We start from the raw sequence: 22555 nt of genomic DNA, 5'->3' as shown, positions 1-22555 counted from the left end.
CGAGGATATCACTTCGCTTTAAGGAGAAAATAAAAGGTGTTCAACACATTTGCAAACTACCGACAGCTAAGGAAGAAAATGTATCAAGAGAAAAAACAAGATGTCACTACTGCCCTAAAAGGAAAAACAAATTGACACAGCACCGCTGCCATCATTGTTCCAGCCCTAACTGTAATGAACATACAGCATCAAGTGATCTTATTTGCCAGGGATGTATGTCACAAAACGCCATATCTGAATTTGACGAGTAAAAAGGAGTGCGGTTAATCTTAATTCATCACTTGTATAAATATTACGAACTGCTGTTCACACAAGTTTTGTAATTGTAATCAAAAAAGTTTGTGAAATCTTTGTATGTTGAAATATTTTTAAGTTTAGCAAATTACATGTTCCATACCATGTTTATACTAATTTATAATGCTTTGGTAATAATAAAGAAATGATTTATTCTATAAACATGTCTATGCATGGCATAAAGAGATATAAAAAGGTGCAAGATCTCATTGATAGAAAAAATCTGACTCAGGAGTTGTCGCATGACAACAATATACACTAGCGAGCTTGGGTTAATATATGTAGTAGTTTTAAGATTATTCTACCTGTTTTAGATGTTAATGCATATTTTTTGTAAAAACTTCTTGGAATGTCGTGTCACAGTGATATCTTGCACACACGAACTATATATAAACTGTGATCAGTGTCGCGAGTTCAACTAACGGCTACTGCCAGACTGAAATACACGAGACTGCACATGCGCAGCAGCCGCAATACCAACATTGAAATCTTCTGGGCCCACGCGCCTCGTTCAATATTGTATACCATGAACTGTATTTGAATCAATGTTGTACTGAATGTGCTTTAGAGTGAATTACTCGCCTGCAGGTGCATTCTTTCGCCTCGCAATTCAGGGGACAATTTGAATGCACATTTGCAGGATGGACATGGATATATAGCAAAAACGTTGATATAAAGGTGCGTTTACACCGCGATTTGTATCGGCACATGTATGACATACATGTATATGCGACTTTGCGACATGTATCGCCACTTGTATGAGTTGACAAGTGTCAACCTCATACATGTATGAGCGTGCGTTTACACTGGTTGATATGTATCACTGTGCGATAGCTTCCGACGACGATTTGGAAGATTTCACATTTTTATGTGCTGATACACTTGCTCTTTTGGAAGATGATAGGAAGAAAAGGCGGAGGAAGCGTAGATGGTGGCACAGAGAGTTTCTCGCGAATTAACGCTAGAGGATGGCGCATATTTTAGAAATTACACTCCTGGAAATGGAAAAAAGAACACATTGACACCGGTGTGTCAGACCCACCATACTTGCTCCGGACACTGCGAGAGGGCTGTACAAGCAATGATCACACGCACGGCACAGCGGACACACCAGGAACCGCGGTGTTGGCCGTCGAATGGCGCTAGCTGCGCAGCATTTGTGCACCGCCGCCGTCAGTGTCAGCCAGTTTGCCGTGGCATATGGAGCTCCATCGCAGTCTTTAACACTGGTAGCATGCCGCGACAGTGTGGACGTGAACCGTATGTGCAGTTGACAGACTTTGAGCGAGGGCGTATAGTGGGCATGCGGGAGGCCAGGTGGACGTACCGCCGAATTGCTCAACACGTGGGGCGTGAGGTCTCCACAGTACATCGATGTTGTCGCCAGTGGTCGGCGGAAGGTGCAAGTGCCCGTCGACCTGGGACCGGACCGCAGCGACACACGGATGCACGCCAAGACCGTAGGATCCTACGCAATGCCGTAGGGGACCGCACCGCCACTTCCCAGCAAATTAGGGACACTGTTGCTCCTGGGGTATCGGCGAGGACCATTCGCAACCGTCTCCATGAAGCTGGGCTACGGTCCCGCACACCGTTAGGCCGTCTTCCGCTCACGCCCCAACATCGTGCAGCCCACCTCCAGTGGTGTCGCGACAGGCGTGAATGGAGGGACGAATGGAGACGTGTCGTCTTCAGCGATGAGAGTCGCTTCTGCCTTGGTGCCAATGATGGTCGTATGCGTGTTTGGCGCCGTGCAGGTGAGCGCCACAATCAGGACTGCATACGACCGAGGCACACAGGGCCAACACCCGGCATCATGGTGTGGGGAGCGATCTCCTACACTGGCCGTACACCACTGGTGATCGTCGAGGGGACACTGAATAGTGCACGGTACATCCAAACCGTCATCGAACCCATTGTTCTACCATTCCTAGACCGGCAAGGGAACTTGCTGTTCCAACAGGACAATGCACGTCCGCATGTATCCCGTGCCACCCAACGTGCTCTAGAAGGTGTAAGTCAACTACCCTGGCCAGCAAGATCTCCGGATCTGTCCCCCATTGAGCATGTTTGGGACTGGATGAAGCGTCGTCTCACGCGGTCTGCACGTCCAGCACGAACGCTGGTCCAACTGAGGCGCCAGGTGGAAATGGCATGGCAAGCCGTTCCACAGGACTACATCCAGCATCTCTACGATCGTCTCCATGGGAGAATAGCAGCCTGCATTGCTGCGAAAGGTGGATATACACTGTACTAGTGCCGACATTGTGCATGCTCTGTTGCCTGTGTCTATGTGCCTGTGGTTCTGTCAGTGTGATCATGTGATGTATCTGACCCCAGGAATGTGTCAATAAAGTTTCCCCTTCCTGGGACAATGAATTCACGGTGTTCTTATTTCAATTTCCATGAGTGTGTATATATATATATATATATATATATATATATATATATATATATATATATATATATATATATATATGTGTGTGTGTGTGTGTGTGTGTGTGCAAATTTTGGATCATTGCGATCCCGGTGTCTTGTTGGCTCATACATTTGAGCAGCCTGCTATTTGTCGGGTTTATCCCTTAGTTGTGATCTCCCGTTTCCTCACCGCGGCGTGTGCTGGGCACATCGAGTAAACAACGTTCCACACAGCGTAAGCAGTTCGCTAAACAGGGGGCTACACAAGCGAACAGAATTAAGTCTTGCCCTATCGCAATCCATATGTTTGCAACGGAATAAACGTCAGAATTCTGCCCACTCACAAAAAACTCGTCACAAGGCCCACGTCATTAATGCAGTATATTCCAAATCTGCAACTAGCAGGAGTGCAGTTTCGTTAGTGATACGTCAATCAAACGAACTTTTTGTTCATTTACATACTTTTTTGTGGGAAACGTGTGAAATTTCAGTTGGACAAGGGGGGGGGGGGTGTCACATTGCTCAATTGCAACACATATCAACTGTTAGGCTCCATACGCCTGTCTAAAACTGACGGCTTATAATGGACAAGACATTCCCGTTCATGGAACATGTGCTTTGCCTGCTATGTATTGCTCGCAAACGTGGCCAGTGACCTTTACAGAACTACAATCATACGTTTATGAGAACATATTTAGTCTTGATTCTTTTGAAACTAAAAAGACAAATAGTTTGTATTCTCATAAGAATATTAAAATGTTGTTGTTGTGGTGTTCAGTCCAGAGACTGGTTTGATTCAGCTCTCCATGCTACTCTATCCTGTGCAAGCTTCTTCATCTCCCAGTCAGTACCTGCTGCAACCTACATCCTTCTGAATCTGCTTTGTGTATTCATCTCTTGGTCTCCCTCTACGATTTTTACCCTCCACGCTTCCCTCCAATACTAAACTGGTGATCCCTTGATTCCTCAGAACATGTCCTACCAACCAATCCCTTCTTCTAGTCAAGTTGTGCCACAAATTTCTCTTCTCCCTAATTCTATTCAATACCTCCTCATTAGTTTTGTGACCTACCCATCAAACCTCCAGCATTCGTCTGTAGCACCACATTTCGAAAGCTTCTATTCCCTTCTTGTCTAAACTATTTATCGTGCATGTTTCACGTACATACATGGCTACAATCCATACAAATACTTTCAGAAATGGCTTCCTGACACTTAAATCTATACTTGATGTTAACAAATTTCTCTTCTTCAGAAACGCTTTCCTTGCCATTGCCAGTCTACATTTTTATCCTCCCTATTTCGACCATCATCAATTATTTTGCTCCCCAAATAGCAAAACTCATCTACTACTTTAAGTGTCTATTTCCTAATCTAATTCTCTCAGCATCACCCGACTTAATTCGACTACATTCCATTATCCTCGTTTTGCTTTTATTGATGTTCATCTTATATCTTCCTTTCAAGACACCATCCATTTCGTTTAACTGCTCTTCCAGGTCCTTTGCCGTGTCTGACAGAATTACAATGTCAACGGCGCACCTCAAAGTTTTTATTTCTTCTACATTGATTCTAATTCCTACTCCGATTTTTCTTTTGTTTCCTTTACTACTTACTCAATATACACATTGAATAACATTGGGGATAGGCTACAACCCTGTCTCACGCCCTTCCCTACTACTGCTTCACTTTCATGCCCCTCGACTCTTATAACTGCCATCTGGTTTCTGTGATATTAAAATAATATTATGAATAAGATGTTTATTTTCGCAGATGTTAAAGTAAGCTGTCAAGTAATTTTCTAAATAAAATGTTTCTTTTTTCATATAGTATCCAGATCAAGGGATTTTTTTTTTCAAAAAATGATTTTATTCCATGTGTTAGCCGTAAGTCAGCTCATATTAGAGGTGCTGCTGTTCTCTCGCAGTTACAATATTTATCTGTTGTTACAATGTTCTTAATGATGTTTTGTTAAATCATGATAACTATACTATTTGAAAGTGCGATCAGCTCATTTTCAAATAGTAATGAATCATATTTTCATAAGCCATTAGGTCGTTTCACATGGTGTTATTGACTTTAAAAACGACTTGTCTGAAATGTTCTAAAACTGTTGAACTTCACGCGTAAACATCAATCGCAGATATACATCAACCAACGTGTAAATAGCACGTCAACATTGAACAGTCTTGAAAACAAAGAAGGAATCATTGAAATAATTACTCGTGAGGATGATCGATTAAGTAAAATCGATTATCAGAACAAGCTCGATTAATTGCAACTAAACACGTCTCAAACCCTGTAGTCGTAATTTTACAAACAAATGTGAAACGTCAACAAACTCATTGAAAATGTAATCAAGTTTTCACCTAATGTTTGTGAAAGAAGTTACATGCTAAAAGAAATAACCTTAACTGACCCTCAGAACGTTCACGGCGGAGATGTATCTCTCTATCTATTTTGTCCTTAGCATCTGATATTTCACGCACTGCAACGTGACTTTTTTTAAAATGTTTACGTATATTTCCAGAGTAGTTGTTGTCGTCAAGAGACTTTATACGATACTTTTGGGAATGTTATTGACCAGCTGAAGGCCAATGTGGAATGCTTCCTCGTGACTAAATTGTGTATTTGCACTTAACACGTGCAGGTCTGTGAATTTCACAGTTTTTCTTTAGTCTGCAATCGGTGGCACTGTGTGTCCCGTTTTTTGATAACAAATTTTACAGTGTCGAAAATACACAATCAAGACAGCGTTAGCATCTCCAGCGGTTTGGAAATGGATTTTGCAGGTGTCTGTAGTTTTACTTGCTTTAATGATTATCATGACTTTCTTTTGCATTCTGAAAGCCCTGAAGGTAGCTAGAGAAGACAAATTGAAGCACCACCTACGGCCATCCTAAGGACATACATATATTAATATTTGTTGCATAGATACTGAAAACGACATTTCGTAATGATGTGGAACGTGTCACTTTAACATAAGTTTTGTTGTTGGTTGGATATCTGTCAAACTTTTAATGCTATTTGGCAAATGACCAAAGGTTTTTGTGGCAGCATAATTCACCCCTTTCTGTGCCAAAGTCAGGTTTAACCCAGAACAGTGAAGATCATCCTTTCTTCTTATGTTGTAGCTATGCACTTAGCTGTTATTTTTGAAGTGGGATGAGTTATTAATAACTAATTTCATAAGTGAATATATGTATTGGAAGGTACTGTGAATATCCTGAGTTCCTTAAATAAATGTTTGCAAAGTGATCTTGGATGGGCTCCAGCTATTATTCTGATAACATACTTTTGTGCAATTAATACTTTTTCTCTTAATGATGAAATATCGCAAAATATCATGCCATATGAAAGCAGTGAATGAAAATAGGCTAATTTACTGCCATATTTATCACCAGAATTTGCAATGACCCTAATAGCGTAGGTAGATGCACCTAACCATTTCAGCAGATCATCAATGTGTTTCTTAACAATTCAGTTTCTCATCAATGCTCACTCCCAGAAATTTTGAATATTCTACCTTAGTGACAGATGTGTGTTCATAGTCTCTATTTATCAATGGTGTTATCCCAATTTTTGTGAACTGTCTGTACTCTTAAGTTCTACCTTCTGCATTCTTCCAGTTACATATGGATTAAGCCATTTGTGCACTGTCACATTTGTATCACAGTTCTGAAGCTTATGTAGGAGAATTTCATAATCCACACAATCAAAAGCCTTTGAGAGATCACAAAATATCCCAATGGATGATGTCTGGTTACTCAGTCCATTTAATATTTGATCAGTGAAAACATATACAGCACTTTCTGTTGAAAAGCCTTTCTGAAAACCAAAGTTGGCATTTCATTAGTACTTCATTTTTACGGAAGGTACTGTTGAATACATTACTTTTTCAAGAACTTTGGATAAAGCTGCCAGAAGTGAGATTGGGCAGTAGTTGTTAGCATCAGACCTATCCCCTTTTTCGTGCAATGGTTTAACAATAGCATATTTCAGTCTGTCTGGAAAAATGGCTGATTTCAGTGTGCCACTACATATGTGGCTGAGAATCCTACTTACCTGTTGGGAACAACCTTTTAATACTCTGGCGGAATATGCATCAATTTCATGTGAGCTTTTACTTTTGACTGAATTAATTATTTTCCTTATTTCAGTAGGAGAAGTGGGTAGAATTTCAATTTTATCAAATTGTGTTGGTATTGCCTCTTCCATATACTGCCTTGTCTGTTCTAATGAATAGCTGGATCCTATTTTCTCTACAAAAAATGAGTATTAAAAAGGTTTTCTACTTTTGACTTCTTGTTAACAAACTTTTCATTTTTTGTGCTATTGGTTGCCCAGTTTCCCTTTTAACAATATTCCAAATTGTTTTAGTCTAATTTTATTATCAGATGTGCTAATCTCAGACATAATGCACATACTTCTGGACTTCATAATAACGTTTCTTAATATAGTGCAGCAGTTTTTATAATGTTTCACTGTTTCTAGATCGGCTGCCCAATGAAAGTCTTATTTCATTCAACGCCACATTGGGCAACTTGCCCATGAATGATGAGGATGAAATTATGAAGACAGCACAACACCCATTCCATGAGCGGAGAAAATCTCCAACCCTGCCAGGAATCGAATCAGGGCCAACTTGCATGGGAGGTACGGAATCATTCAGAAAATCCACTTTTAAATCCCCACAAACAATAATTTGCTTCCCTCTGTCTGACAGAGAGCACAACAAAGAATCCAAGTTTTTCAAAAGTAACTGAAAATTTCCCCATGGGGACCTACACACGACTACAATTATAAAGTACCATTATTGAGTTTAAGCTCACATGCACATGCTTCTATATGTCACTCTACACAAAATTTTTTAGGCTCCAAATTTTTCACACTATAACACATTTTAACATACAGTATATGGAAAATCCTCCCTCCGTAGTGTGTCTAACTATGTCTGCTGAAAGCTTATATCCACCTGCATTTACCTTTTCCATACCTCTGACTATATAATGTTCAGGCAGGCATAATACATCTATTCCACCCTCAATTTCTAAATCTTCTAAACAAACAAGAAGCTCATCTACTTTGTTTTTTAATTTGCTGACCTTCTGATCCAATATACTAACATTATATTTCACTGCTTTTATGAGAATCTTTTGACCTACTAGCATTGTTTTTCACTGTCCTCCTAATAGAATCTTCTGATGTTTTAGGATCTCTAGTACCTGCCTGTCTGAGCTTCTTATTAAGCTTAATTTCAATCAGTGTTGGATGATTGGACGCTGACCTTAGCCTAAAAAAGAGGTTAACTCAGTCACGCTTTCCTTGCCATTGCCAGTCTACATTTTATATCCTCTCTACTTCGACCATCATCAGTTATTTTACTCCCCAAATAGCAAAACTCATCTACTACTTTAAGTGTCTCATTTCCTAATCTAATTCCCTCAGCATCACCCGACTTAATTCGACTACATTCCATTATCCTCGTTTTGCTTTTGTTGATGTTCATCTTATATCCTCCTTTCAAGACACTGTCCATTCCGTTCAACTGCTCTTCCAAGTCCTTTGCTGTCTCTGACAGAATTACAATGTCATCGGCGAACCTCAAAGTTTTCATTTCTTCTCCTTGGATTTTAATACTTACGCCGAATTTTTCTTTTGTTTCCTTTACTGCTTGCTCAATATACAGATTGAATAACATCGGGGAGAGGCTACAACCCTGTCTCACTCCCTTCCCCACCACTGCTTCCCTTTCATGCCCCTCGAGTCTTATAACTGCCATCTGGTTTCTGTACAAACTGTAAATAGCCTTTCGCTCCCTGTATTTTATCCCTGCCACCTTTAGAATTTGAAAGAGAGTATTCCACTCAACATTGTCAAAAGCTTTCTCTAAGTCTACAAATGCTAGAAACGTAGGTTTGCCTTTCCTTAATCTTTCTTCTAAGAAAAGGCATAAGGTCAGTATTGCCTCACGTGTTCCAGCATTTCTACGGAATCCAAACTGATCTTCCCCGAGGTCGACTTCTACCAGTTTTTCCATTCGTCTGCAAAGAATTCACGTTAGTATTTTGCAGCTGTGACTTATTAAACTGATAGTTCGGTAATTTTCACATCTGTCAACACCTGCTTTCTTTGGGGTTGGAATTATTATTATATTCTTCTTGAAGTCTGAGGGTATTTCGCGCGTCTCATACATCTTGCTCACCAGATGGTAGAGTTTTGTCATGACTGGCTCTCCCAAGACCGTCAGTAGTTCTAATGGAATGTTGTCTACTCCCGGGGCCTTGTTTCGACTCAGGTCTTTCAGTGCTCTGTCAAACTCTTCATGCAGTATTGTATCTCCCATTTCATCTTCATCTACATCCTCTTCCATTTCCATAATATTGTCCTCAAGTACATCGCCCTTGTATAGACCCTCTATATACTCCTTCCATCTTTCTGCTTTCCCTTCTTTGCTTAGAACTGGGTTTTCATCTGAGCTCTTGATATTAATTCAAGTGGTTCTCTTTTATCCAAAGGTCTCATTAATTTTCTTGTAGGCAGTATCTATCTTACCCCCTAGTGATATACGCCTCTGTATCCTTACATTTGTCCTCCAACCATCTCTGCTTAGCCATTTTGCAATTCCTGTCGATCTCATTTTTTAGACATTTTTATTCCTTTTTGCCTGCTTCATTTACTGCATTTTTGTATTTTCTCCTTTCATCAGTTAAATTCAGTATCTCTTCTGTTACCCAAGGATTTCTATTAGCCCTTGTCTTTTTACCTACTTGATCCTCTGCTGCCTTCACTATTTCATCTCTCAAAGCTACCCATCCTGCTTCTACTGTATTTCTTTCCCCCATTCTTGTCAGTCGTTCCCTAATGCTCTCCCTGGAACTGTCTACAACCTCTGCTTCTGTCAGTTTATCCAGGTCCCATCTCCTTAAATTCCCACCTTTTTGCAGTTTCTTCAGTTTTAATCTACAGTTCATAACCAATAGATTATGGTCAGAGCCCACATCTGCTACTGGAATTGTCTTACAATTTAAAACCTGGTTCCTAAATCTCTGTCTTAACATTATATAATCTATCTGATACCTTTTAGTACCTCCGGGGTTCTTCAATGTATACAACCTTCTTTCATGATTCTTGAACCAAGTGTTAGCTATGATTAATTTATGCTCTGTGCAAAATTCTACCAGACGGCTTCCTCTTTCATTTCTTACCCCCAATCCATATTCACCTACTATGTTTCCTTCTCTCCCTTTTCCTACTCTCAAATTCCAGTCACCCATGACTATTAAATTTTCATCTCCCTTCACTACCTGAATAATTTCTTTTATTTTGTCATACATTTCATCAATTTCTTCGTCATCTGCAGAGCTAGTTGGCATATAAACTTGTACTACTGTAGTAGGCATGGGATTCGTTTCTATCTTGGCCACAATAATGTGTTCACTATGCTGTTTGTAGTAGCTTACTCGCACTCCTATTTTTTTATTCATTCTTAAACCTACTCCTGCATTACCCCTATTTTATTTTGTATTTATAACCCTGTATTCACCTGATGAAAAGTCTTGTTTCTCTTGCCACCGAACTTCACTAATTCCCACTATATCTAACTTTAACCTACCCATTTCCCTTCTTAAATTTTCTAATCTACCTGCCCGATTAAGGGATCTGATATTCCACGCTCCGATCCGTAGAACGCCAGTTTTATTTCTCCTGATAACGACATCCTCCTGAGTAGTCCCCGCCCGGAGATCTGAATGGGGGACTATTTTACCTCTGGAATATTTTACCCAAGAGGACGCCATCATCATTTAATCATACAGTAAAGCTGCATGTCCTCGGGAAAAATTACATACATCTGTAGTTTCCCCTTGCTCTCAGCCGTTCGCAGTACCAGCACAGCAAGGCCGTCTTGGTTAGTGTTGCAAGGCCAGATCAGTCAATCATCCAGACTGTTGCCCCTGCAACTACTGAAAAGGCTGCTGCCCCTCTTCAGGAACCACACGTTTGTCTGGCCTCTCAACAGATACCCCTCCGTTGTGGTTGCACCTACGGTACGGCCATCTGTATCGCTGAGGCACGCAAGCCTCCCCACCAACGGCAAGGTCCATGGTTCGTGGGGCAAGCGGGTGGGGACATATTTCTCCCCTGTACTCATGTGTTCAAAGGTTTTGTCCAAAATGCGCCTTCCACATCGTGTTAAAGTTCGCAGATCTGGGAGGGTCTATACAGCCCAAGCCCTTTGTAGTCCTCACTCAGCTGTACTTCTCATTCCCACTATCTCCTCTCTCGTTTGAAGAAATCGCTCTGGCAGACTCTGGAAGACAGATATAAACTATTCCAAGAAACTCTGTTAGTTTCAAGAGGCCAGCTTTAAATGATGACTTTAGGAATATACTACAATCTCCTACAAATCACTCGCATAGGGATTGTGAGGATAATTACAGCATACTCATAGGCTTGAATGACCATTCTTCCCTAGCTCCATACCTGAATAGAGTGGGAAGAAACCCTAATAACTGGTACAATGGGATGTACCCTTAACCATGCACTTCACATTGTTTTTCAGAGTATAGATTTAGGTATGGATATAGAAGCATTTACTATATCCTGTTTACAGTTATACATATGTAGTGCAGCATCTTACATTATTACCAGAAAATCTCCTATTTTGTATTATAGATTATTCAGCCGCTATTCATCAAATACTAGATCCCATAATGTTTCTGTTGAAAAAATATATTTGATGCTGTATCATGAAATAGCATTTCGATTGAACATTATTTGCTACAAATTCTAACAGTGCTTTGCAAATCAGTAGTCAGTGTTGAGATAATTTATGGAATGAGTGCCTAATGAGATAGTCATTTCATTTTGATTGAATTTCTGAAAGATTTACTCTTTCCTGTTCTAGTCTTAGGGCAGTTGATTTTAAAAGAATCTAGATTCTTGTAAACAAAAAATAATGAATGAATGCAAACTTACTCCATCTATGTGTGTGTATAGCAGTTAAGGTTTTAAAGATTTGCATAATTTTAACTTCTACAAAACACTAATCAACTGGTTGAAGCTTCAGTGAAACAAAATAAGCCTTCCTTCAAATACATGCTTTAATTCTCCAGCAAACGAATCTAGGACTTTGCACATACTTTTGCTATGGTGCATGATTTAGTCTCAGACTGTTGTGTGTGATTGGTGTTCATTTACATGTTTTTGTTTTTCAGAAGATGGCATCAGGGAAATGCAGAAGTTCTGTTTGTGGTGCAACTCTCATCAAACAAGAGCCAGTATGTAATGTTAATATGACTAATTATGTTGTTTGTTAACATTCAGACAATAAGTCAAAAATAAAAGCACTTCCTCTTTTATCAATAAAGGAAATGGAGTAGGTGTTAAAAATGGTTTATTATTCAGTGCAGTCACATAAAATTTCAAACAAATTATTGATTGGGGTAGTCAGATCTTTTATTGCTCATACCTGTTTTGACACCTACAAGCTAACTTCAGTGGGCCACACTTATTTTTTGAAATTATAGTACATATTTGACTGGTTTTTTGTTATTATTTTAGATTATGTGTATCTATCATACTTAGGACTTGGAAAGTCTGCGATGGAATAATGGCAATATTATGAAAAGGAAAACTCCAAGCTTTTGACCACTACCTCCATGGTCATTGTCAGGGATAAAACTGACTGTAGTGAACTAGCGAGGCTCCCACTTTTATATGCAAAGGACGGCTTCTGATTGGCTGGGATACGTCATAGCAACAGCGATATGGCGTGTAGTGAAGTGGTGCCCTCTACTTCCATAGATGTAGTTTCTGTCCCGCGTTGCTTGCAGCACCATCCCTTGAATCAGGAGGTAAAGTGCGGGAAGTTTTTCTCTGTGATTTTTCTTTATCCAGTGCACTCTTCCAAGTGTTGCTGAGTGCATAACCGTTGTCTCTGTTAAAGTTATTATCGCTAAGTCTAATTTTGACTGCTTCCTGGATTACAGAGTCCCAGTAATTCGATGCATGGGCTATTACTCTGGTTTCTTCAAATAAAATCTTATGCTTGTTAAGCAGGCTATGCTCAGGCACCGCTGATTTTTCCAAATACCTGTATTTTCAGTGGCGCTGCTGCTCGATGTAGCGGTCGGCAACGTTTCTTACAGACTGTCCCACGTAATTCTTGCCGCATTCGCAAGGAATACTATAAATTCCTGGCACTCTTAAGCCGAGACTAGCTTTGACTGGTCTCAACATTTCCTTAATTTTGCTGGGTGGTCGGAAAACTGGTTTTATTGCTTGCCTCTTTAGGACTCTGCCTATCTTGCTTGTTGTAGCACTGCAAAAAGGAAGCCGTGCTTTGTGTTGGTCCTCTTCTTGTATATGGCCGGCATCGTGTCTTACTTTCTAGGACAATACTGATTTAATTTCACCGGCAGAATAACTATTCCTCTTGAAAACAGTTGCCAGATGATTAATCTTGGGACCGAGGTGTTCCTTGTTGGAAATAGTCCTGGCTCTGTGTACTAAAGTATTCAGCATAGCTCTCTTCTGAGACGGATGATGGAAGCTGTGGCTATGCAGATATAAGTCTGTATGGGTTGGCTTCCTGTACACAGAATGGCCCAGTCGTCCATCCGGTTTTTGCTCCACCAACACATCTAAAAAAGGTAACTTCCCTTCCTTCTCTACCTCCAATGTAAATTTTATGTTTGGATGTACACCATTTAAATGTTTGACGAACTGCTGCAGCGTGTCACTGCCGTGTGGCCAGATTAAAAAAGTATCGTCGACGTATCTGTAGAAGCATGATGGGCGGAGGTGAGCACCGCTCAACGCTCGTTCTTCAAAATCCTCCATGAAAAAATTCGCTATTGCTGGTGATAGTGGTGAAACCATGGCTGTTCCATCCATCATTTCATAATTATTTCCACTGTATAAAAAGTAAGTGGTGACTTAGGTGACTTGGATGTTGCTAAAATCTGGCTAGTAGCAAGCCTTAGGTCATCTGCTGCTTCTTGAGGAAGATGACGAACTGCTTGTTCCACTCCACTAATAATCTCAACCACCGGTAACTTACGTGGAGCTGGGGCAAAGTTCAATCCTTTACTGAGAGCTGAGATGGTAACTTCATCACGTTCCTTGTCAGAGAAGTTGATAACAGTGCGGTGAATGCCGTTGGACCCAGTTGTTCCTTGATCACAGTTAAGACACTCAAATTTATCGGCCTGTTTGGCCGTAGTTCTGCTTAAATTAGCTCGTTGGTGTGCAGCCAAAGTCGTATCCACCCATTCCCATTGCAATGGTGAGAGGACTCCGGCCAGAAATAAATGGCAACTAAATAAAAAGTGAGCGTTCATGTCTAGTTCATACCCGGTACGACGTATCCTCTCTTTCACAGTAGCATGACTGGTCTTTTGTAAAATTCTGTTTACTGCAGCGGTTCTGATGTGGTGTTTGATGACTGCAAACTTTGGTACTACCTCCTTGTCACGACAGCGTTGTAAAAAAGCCAGATTGCTCCTGCATTGTCGCGGCATGTACACCGAGAGATTTTTATTCAAGAAATGCGTCGCGAAAGACTTCGTAGACTTCACCATGTAGTGGAGATGCTGAGTTGCAGATACATACCACAAAAAGACTGTCATCACAATCGTGTGTGTGTGTGTGTGTGTGTGTGTGTGTGTGTGTGTGTTGATATCATAAAACAAATGAAGATAGGCCCAAATGATATCATGGTCAGCCTCGACGTGGTCTCTCTGTTCACCAAAGTACCTGTGGATGACACATTACAACTGTTGGCTGCTCATTTTTCCTCAGAAATTTTGAAGTTGTTCCGGCATATCTTGACAACCAATTACTTTTTATACAGTGGAAATTATTATGAAATGATGGATGGAACAGCCATGTGTTCGCCACTATCACCAGCAATAGCAATTTTTTCATGGAGGATTTTGAAGAACAAGCATTGAGCGGTGCTCACCTCCGCCCATCATGCTTCCACAGATACATCGACGATACTTCATACTTAAGACTTTGATTTGACAAAGCAACATGTTGTAGATTTTGTGACCTGTCAGCAGTTTGTCTTTTTTTTTTTAGCCATATTACTCTTCCTGGTGTGTTGTCTGCAGAATGTTTGCACCCCGCTTATTGCAATTTCTCTGCTATTTTGTTTCATCAGTTAGTAACAACAGAATGAATTATTACAAATTTTTGGGTTAATCTGTGAGCCGGTTCTCTCAACATGTTTCTTCACAGTTTCACATTACACTTCCTGGTGTGTTATCTGCAGAATATTTGGATCTCACCTATTGCAATTTCCTGCCATTTTGTTTCATCGGTTAGTAACAACAGAACCAATTATTACAAATTTTTGGGTTAATCTGTAAGCCAGTTCTCTTCAACATGTTTCTTCACAGTTTCACACCCCAGAAATCTTTGGATAACTGAAGTGTCAGAGTTCTCTTTGTTTTTATGGTTGATGTTATTCAAGTGTTTTACTAGTCTTAATGCACTACCATTTATTTATTTTTGATATAGTAATTCCATAGGTGCTGTCATGTTGCTTGTTTGTATTTGCAGTATGTAGGGTGTTCAAAATAGTCAGATAATAAGAGACATGATAATACTCATTGGAACAAGAAAACAGGTCTGAGGAACATAGGTGTAGAAACACATTTCTTGTGAGATCAGAACATTACTTCATAGGAGAGGCTCAGTGTGATAACTATTGAAGACATTGCATCCCTCTGCTCTTTGGAACTGGAAATCACACTTCCTTCGGAGCTGATGCTTTTGTTGTACATGCGGGCATGTATTGAATATTGTAGGGCTCAGGGGAAGTGGAATTGTACACAATTCTTCCACCTTCACTTAGGTGGTGGTGGTGCTCTAAGCTGTCTAGGTTGTCAGTATTTATTTCTGAAGATGATGGTTTCATAAACATTAAGGAGTTTAAATAAACTTTCCATTTTGCAACTGATTTGCTGTTTATTATTTCGTCAAGATGATTTTGTTCTACGATTACTGCTTCAGCCATGTACAAAAGTTAAAAAAGTTAGTACTGATAATGTCTACCGGGTCGTTAATATGTAACATGAACAGTAAGGGTCTCAACAAACTTCCCTGGGGCATACCTTAACTTATTTCTGTGTCCGTCGTCGAGACTCAGTTTCAGAATTCATGTTGATTGTGTGGGAGGAGGGCATCAGATTAGAGACAGTCCATTATAAGCTCCAAATATGTTGTAAGATTATACAAGAAATGGATGTCAGTGATATTGGAAAGTAGTTTTTCGGATAACTTCCACCACCCTGGTTGTAGATGGGTGTGATCTAAGCTTTCCTCCAGCCATTGGGCATGATTGTTCATTTGAGGGATCTATGGTATATTATGGTTAAAACGGGACTGACTTGGCTACAGTTTCAGTGCAGAATCTGATAGGGATTTCATTGGGCTTTGGAGCTTTGTTCAGTTTTACCATTTGCAGCCGTTTCTCAGTGCCATTGATGCTGGTATCTATTTTTCTCCTGTTGTGGGGCAAAACTAAATTGGTGCAACACTCCTGGATATTCCTTCATTTTAAAACAGAGTTTAGAATTTCAGCTTTTGATTTGCTACCCTCAATTTCAGTTCCTGTCTTGTCTATGAGTGTATGAACACTGACTTTAGTACCACTAACAACAGTTACACACAACCTGTGGGTGTTTTTTAATAATATTCTGATGTGGCAGTCTTTGATGGTTTCATGTATTGCCCTCTTGACAGCCAAACATGTTTCATGCACCCTCTCTCTACCTATATGCTATGATTTGTTATACACATTATACAGTAGTGTCTGTTTCATCTTTTTTTTACATCATGAAGTGTTATTGACTTGTGGCACACTGCTCAGTATTTACAGCCGAGCTCTTAGACCTTTATCAGGCCATGGAGTACATCTGGCAACATGGACTTTTCAATTGTGTCCTCTGCTCAGACTGTCTCAGCTCCCTTCAAAGTCTAAGTGCGCTGTGCACCGCCCTTCCCTTAGTGCAACGGGTCCAGGAAAACTGTCACTTGCTCACTCTTGGTGGAGCTACTGTGAAGTTTGTGTGGGCTCCTGGTCATATCAGTCTGTCAGGAAATGAGGCTGCTGCCAAGGCTGCAGTCCTCATACCTCAGCCCACTAGTTCCTATATTCCCTCCAGTGATCTCTGTGTTGCCGTCTGTCAGGAGGTTGTGTTCCTTTGGCATCACCATTGGCCCTCCCTTCATGGAAATAATCTCATGGTTATTAAGCCTCTCCCAGGGGCTTGGATGATCGCCTCTCAGCCCTCCCACCAGGAGGAGGTCATTTTAACTAGGTAGCGTATTGGGCACTGCTTTTTAGCTATTGTCATTTGTTAAGTGGCACTACCACACCACTTTGTACACATTGCGTCCAAGTTTTAACTTTCCACCACTTTCTCATGGAATACCCATTTTTTAACCGTTTACTTTCCCATGTGGGTTTGCCGTCAGAGTTATTGGCTGTTTTAGCAAATGACGCACGGGATGTTGACCACGTTTTACTTTTTATCCATCAAAACAATGTGGCTAAGGGCATTTAATTTTTTATTTTGGACCTCCATTTTTGTATGGTGTCTTTTGTAGGCCTTTCTCCATGTTCCTGATTTTAGCTGTCTTCCCTTATGTAAATTTGGAATGATGTTTAGTCATTTTTTTAACACTCTCTGTCTTCATGTTTTATAGTTTTAACATGGGTGCGTATGACACCAATTGTTTTTCAGCCCTAAAACATAACAAAACAAACCATCAACTGTTCTACTAAGTACAGATTTATCAAATTGATGGTTAACACATTTTTTTACACATGATGCGTAGTTCCTTCACCTGCTTCTTTCCAGAGCTAAGTGTTTGTAGTTCCACATTCAGATATGACGGTAGTGCCTCTGTACCTAGTTTGCTGAACATATAATTGTTTCTACTTGTTTTAGTTGATCTTATTTTGCAATCAAATTTTGTTGTTAAAATGTGCAAGTAGCTCATGCACATGTAACTTTTGACAGAACAAGTCAGAACCATACAATATAATATGACCTAATGCAGTGTAACATAATAAAATGTAATGTAATTTTTTTCCTTATTTGATTTAGTTGTATGAGTAACACAGTATGACTATTATACAAATTAACTGTTTACTTATTCCAGCAGTTAATTTTGAAGTCCGATTGTTCAAAATATAATTTACATATTACTGCTGCAGTTCTACGTAGAAATAATTTGTTCCTCCAAATGATTACTAATAAATATTATGATCAGCTACTGAATTAAAATTGTGAAGTCAAGTATTTATTATTGTTCTAAGGGTACCTACTTCATTTCTGCCATATGGTGACATATTTTGTTTATCTTAAAAAAGAAAAAGGTTACCTGCAAGATAATTCTATGTAAAGAAAAAAACTGGATAGACAGGGTAAGCCACAGTGCTCACGCAACTCCATTCCTCCAGTGGTGTTATTCCCATATATCCTACTTGAGAACGTTCAGTGGCAGTGTTCAGAAGTCATAGGTGGAAAAATTGGTATTAATGGAGATCAGGATCAGGGTGAGAAGTGTGCTCAGAAACCCTAATAGTTACGGCAGCTGCTTACGGTTAGTGGGAAATCCAGGCACAGAGTTTCTGTTGTCAAAATGTAATCATTTATATTCTGTAGGCTGGTTCTTATATTCAGTGTTGCATCTGTAGTTAACTCTTTTCTTTTCATTCAGGTTGAGGCTGACCCACTTGCGTGGCCAAGCGGTTACAGGCGCTACAGTCTGGAACCGCGCGACCGCTACGGTCGCAGGTTCGAATCCTGCCTCGGGCATGGATGTGTGTCATGTCCTTAGGTTAGTTAGGTTTAAGTAGTTCTAAGTTCTAGGGGACTGATGACCTTAGAAGTTAAGTCCCATAGTGCTCAGAGCCATTTTGACCCACTTGCATCCCCAGAGCAAGAGATCGAGCACATATCTGTTAAGCAAGAAACTCCTGTAAGTACTAAAAGACAGCTGTCTTCAGAGCTTGCAAAAAGTAATGTGGCTTGTCACAGAAACATGTTGTCTTCTTGAGTGCTGGGCAATTGTGTCCCCCTGTTTTGAACAGATAGATGCCTCATTTTACAGCCACTTGCTGACCTGCACACCTTGAGCATTCTCATTGCTATCTCTTCACAACATAGAATTTCACTGCAGTCTTAACACATCTGTGGGTTGCAGGTTAAGCTCATCCTAATCAAGCACATATGATTATGTGCACAACAGCCAATGGAAAATCTAGGATGGAATGATGACAGTGTTATGAAAATCTCTCTGGATCCATTGTGGACGCAGGACAGCAGCTGTTCAAATATTTACCAAGCAAAATCGCCAGATTGCCACATCTTTTGAGAAGTTATTTTATTTTGGCAAGTAGTTAGAATATTTTAATGTCATCTTCAAGTCCCATATGCATTTCATGTGTAGACCATCATATGTACTGATATTAGCATACTGGTGCCATCAGTATCTGCATGCCGTGAATTCATTATTCAAGTGCTTTCTTTGAAGACACAACAACTTGTTGTCAAGTTCTCAAAGAAAGCACTGGAATAACATATTCACAGACCATCCTGGGGGCTCGCCACTCTTTGGCATCTTTTCCCTTCCATGCTGAATGTATATTCTCTTGCTATTCTTTTTCCCCTCTCTTGGGGAACATGTCTAGGATGTTATTGGGAATGTTCTGCATTGTCTGTCGTTGACATAAGAACAGTCTCACCTTTGTTTTTCACTCCCTTTTGCTTTTTTGTTTCCCTTCTCCTCTTGTTCCTCTGCTTCCTCTGCTTCCTCCCTGTGCGCTCCAGACAGCTGGTGCATGCGTTTTATGCGTAACAGGTGACTGGGTAATGTGTACTTCCCAGTCCTTGGTCTACAGGTAGGGTTTGCACGTACCCCCAGCTACAGGCCAGGACCAGGGAGTGGTGATTGCCTGAGCTGCTACCTTCCCAAATTGCCGAGTGGTCTCTCTGTCAGGTGTTTGGGAGGTGTGACCTAAGGTGTGGACAGTCATCTAAGGCAGGTGTGCCCCCTTGTGAAGGGCGACCCCAGTTGGAAGGAGTGCACCATTTGAGATGCTGGCAGTCATGGGGGACTTCCTCGAAAAGAGCCAATCATCTTCACAATCAGTGTCTACGAAATGTAAATGGAATCAGGCTAACGATTCAGGGACCCTTCAAGCTACACCACAGTTCCTTGTAGTTTTACGTGCTGAAGATGGTCAGTCCTTCACAACGGTAACTCCATTCATTATTCAGAAATGTGTTGATGCAATTGCCGGTCCTGTGAAATCCTGCTCTTATTTACAGAATGACACTTTGCATTTGGAGGCTGCTTCTGATTCTCAAGCACAACTGCTTGCTGCCTCTCTTCTCAATGGCTGTCCTGTTCATGTTGAGAGGCTCATACAACTCTGAATTCTTCCCATGGTGTTATTTACACTAGGCTGCTTGGCGGTCTAACTGATGCCAAAATCTAATCATATCTGCCTGATCAGGATGTTATTGCCGTCCATTGGGTGATGAAAGAGGTACATTCCTCTGTAGCACCCACCCACACTCTTTTTCTCACCTTTGATAGAGTGGTGCTTCCATCCAAGATCAAAGCAGGCTATGAAATTATCACATTCCGACCATATATTCTGAACCCAATGTGCTGTACCAGTGTCATCGTTTCAACCACACTAGAAGTCTTGTCAATACCCAGCCAAATGTGTAATCTGTGTTACGGATGTGCAGGAGGGTGATTGTCCGCTTCCTTCTTCCCGCTGTATCAACTGCAACGGCGGCCCTGCTGTGTCCTCTCGCGATTGTCCCATGTGTCTTGATGAACGGGCGGTCCAGGAGATCCGTGTAAAGGAAAAAGTGCCTAGACAGTCGCTCACAAGTTATTGGCTAGTCACAAACCCTGTGTTCTCCCATCTGGCACTTACAGTTCTGTTCTTGATACCTCTCGCTCCATGAAGGACATTGCCATGCAGACATGCAACCTCAGATTCAGCTCTGAGGTTGTGAAATCGCCCAGTGTCAAGGTAGCATCGCAACCCCCTCATCCAGCTGTGCAACAAGCCATCAAACACTCACTTCAAGGGTCGAAGCCACCTGCTACACAACTGGTGAGGTGGAAAGGACAGTAGGAGTACTCCTGTGAAGACTTTCAACATCCCTCAAGCCAACCAACATCTGAGTTTTCCTCTGCTACCTGGGAAAGCTCAAAGAAGACCAACAAAGGCAAATGGTCTTCTTCTCTGACTTGAAGATCCTCATTGACGGTGTTATCACATGATACCTTAGCCCGCTCGGCCTCTGTGTTGCCTGTTGCACCACCAACCATTTTTCAGTGTTGGACTCCATGGACTGACCTCACAAGCAAGCTGATGCTTCTGTGGACCTCATGGAGCAGGATCCTCCTCCTTTTGTACCCTGTAGCATCAAGTCCTCGCAGGCTACCATTTGGCAGCCTTTTAGTAACACTCCTTCATTTCTTCCTCATCATGACTCTCCTCCAATGGAATGTTTGTGGCCTTCGGTTCCACAAAGAGGTTTTTAACTCTGCTTACATTATATTATGTCTTAGGAAAAGGTAAACTGCACAAATGACTGCTAGTACTGCAATTATATGTGTAGCTGTTACATTAATGGTAATTGCTTTCTGCTTTTGTTCACAGTAATATTTCTGAACATATCTTATCATTTCATCGACAGCATTCTGAAGCTGTTTCTCAAAAATAGTTGTACTTCACATGACCAGTTATCTGTTTGAACTGTTCGTTTAGGACACTTCCAAATTTTTTCTGATAGAATTATGAGCATTTCCTGTTTTTTAGATACAAGTAATACTTCATTAACCAAGAATTTAATCCATCTGTCTATAAGACTCCATCCACTTGGATGTGCATGGACCATTGAAATTGTGATTTAAAGCTAGTTACTGATAATTATACATCCTTAACTATGGAAACATTATATTAAAATGCTATACTGCTCTTATTTATGGAAATCACAGCCTTCAGACATGCAGGGAAATTCCTTTTCTGCTTGCAATAATCTCTGAAAAAATGTTTTTGGTGTTAACAGCATAGTGCTCAATTGTTTTTGTAGGATGGTGGACAACTTCTTAAATGTCCAGTTGTATTCTAGCATCAATTACACTGCTTTCTATTTCTCTCATTAGCCTAGCTATTCCTACTTTGCTGTGTAATTTTTTCAGGTGATTCTGTACTATACTTGAATCCTTATTCACATTAATAATTGAACATTAGCATATTGCTATAATCCAATTGTTATTCTATTGAACATTTTAGTCATATTTAACAATCCTTGCTCCATACCCCTAATTTGAGTCATACGATAGTGCACTGCTGTTTCTCTGTTATGCTACTTCTTGCACTTGACCTATTCTGCTATTCAAACTTGAAATATCATCATTATTTGCTGTGCCAGACATGGTGTTTAGTAATTTTCCACTCACATTCAGCCATCCTCTCTTGCTCCTTACTAGAGAATATTGTACCTCTTACTTGATGCTATTCCTCTCTCAGCTTATCATAGGAAAACTTAAGTACATAATATTAACTTCTATGTCTCCCGTCATATCTCCCCATTTTGCTTCCATTAGCACCTTTAAGAGCACACCTTGCAACCTTCTCTCTTTGTTCATCATCTCCCAGATGTTGAAGGTTGGTCTGAATGACTGTGACTTGTGAGGAGTACATCCAGTTGCTGCATTAGCAATACCCCATTTCGCAAAGGCTGCTTGACAATTCCTTGTGCTCCGAAGATGAACAAGATCATAACAT

At 40.6% G+C, this 22555-nt stretch overlaps 1 protein-coding gene across 7 annotated transcripts in view; it reads left to right on the top strand.

Moving 5' to 3' along the window:
• Positions 1–4982: 4982 nt before the first annotated feature.
• The window catches only part of LOC126210600 (zinc finger protein 501-like), a 137057-nt gene continuing 119484 nt past the window's right edge, over positions 4983–22555 (top strand). Inside the window, exons 1-4 of one of the 7 annotated variants that reach the window (XM_049939879.1) lie at positions 5034–5155; positions 5243–5362; positions 7207–7368; positions 11931–11993. In XM_049939879.1, coding sequence (XP_049795836.1) covers positions 7309–7368; positions 11931–11993 — 123 coding nt within the window. In that variant the 5' untranslated portion in view covers positions 5034–5155; positions 5243–5362; positions 7207–7308. The other 6 variants (XM_049939880.1, XM_049939882.1, XM_049939883.1 and 3 more) reach the window with 6 other exon arrangements.

This window comes from Schistocerca nitens, chromosome 10, assembly GCF_023898315.1.
Source record: "Schistocerca nitens isolate TAMUIC-IGC-003100 chromosome 10, iqSchNite1.1, whole genome shotgun sequence".
Taxonomy (NCBI): domain Eukaryota; kingdom Metazoa; phylum Arthropoda; class Insecta; order Orthoptera; family Acrididae; genus Schistocerca; species Schistocerca nitens.
Note: the sequence above shows the minus strand (reverse complement) of the source record. Positions and strands in the feature narration are given on the sequence as shown.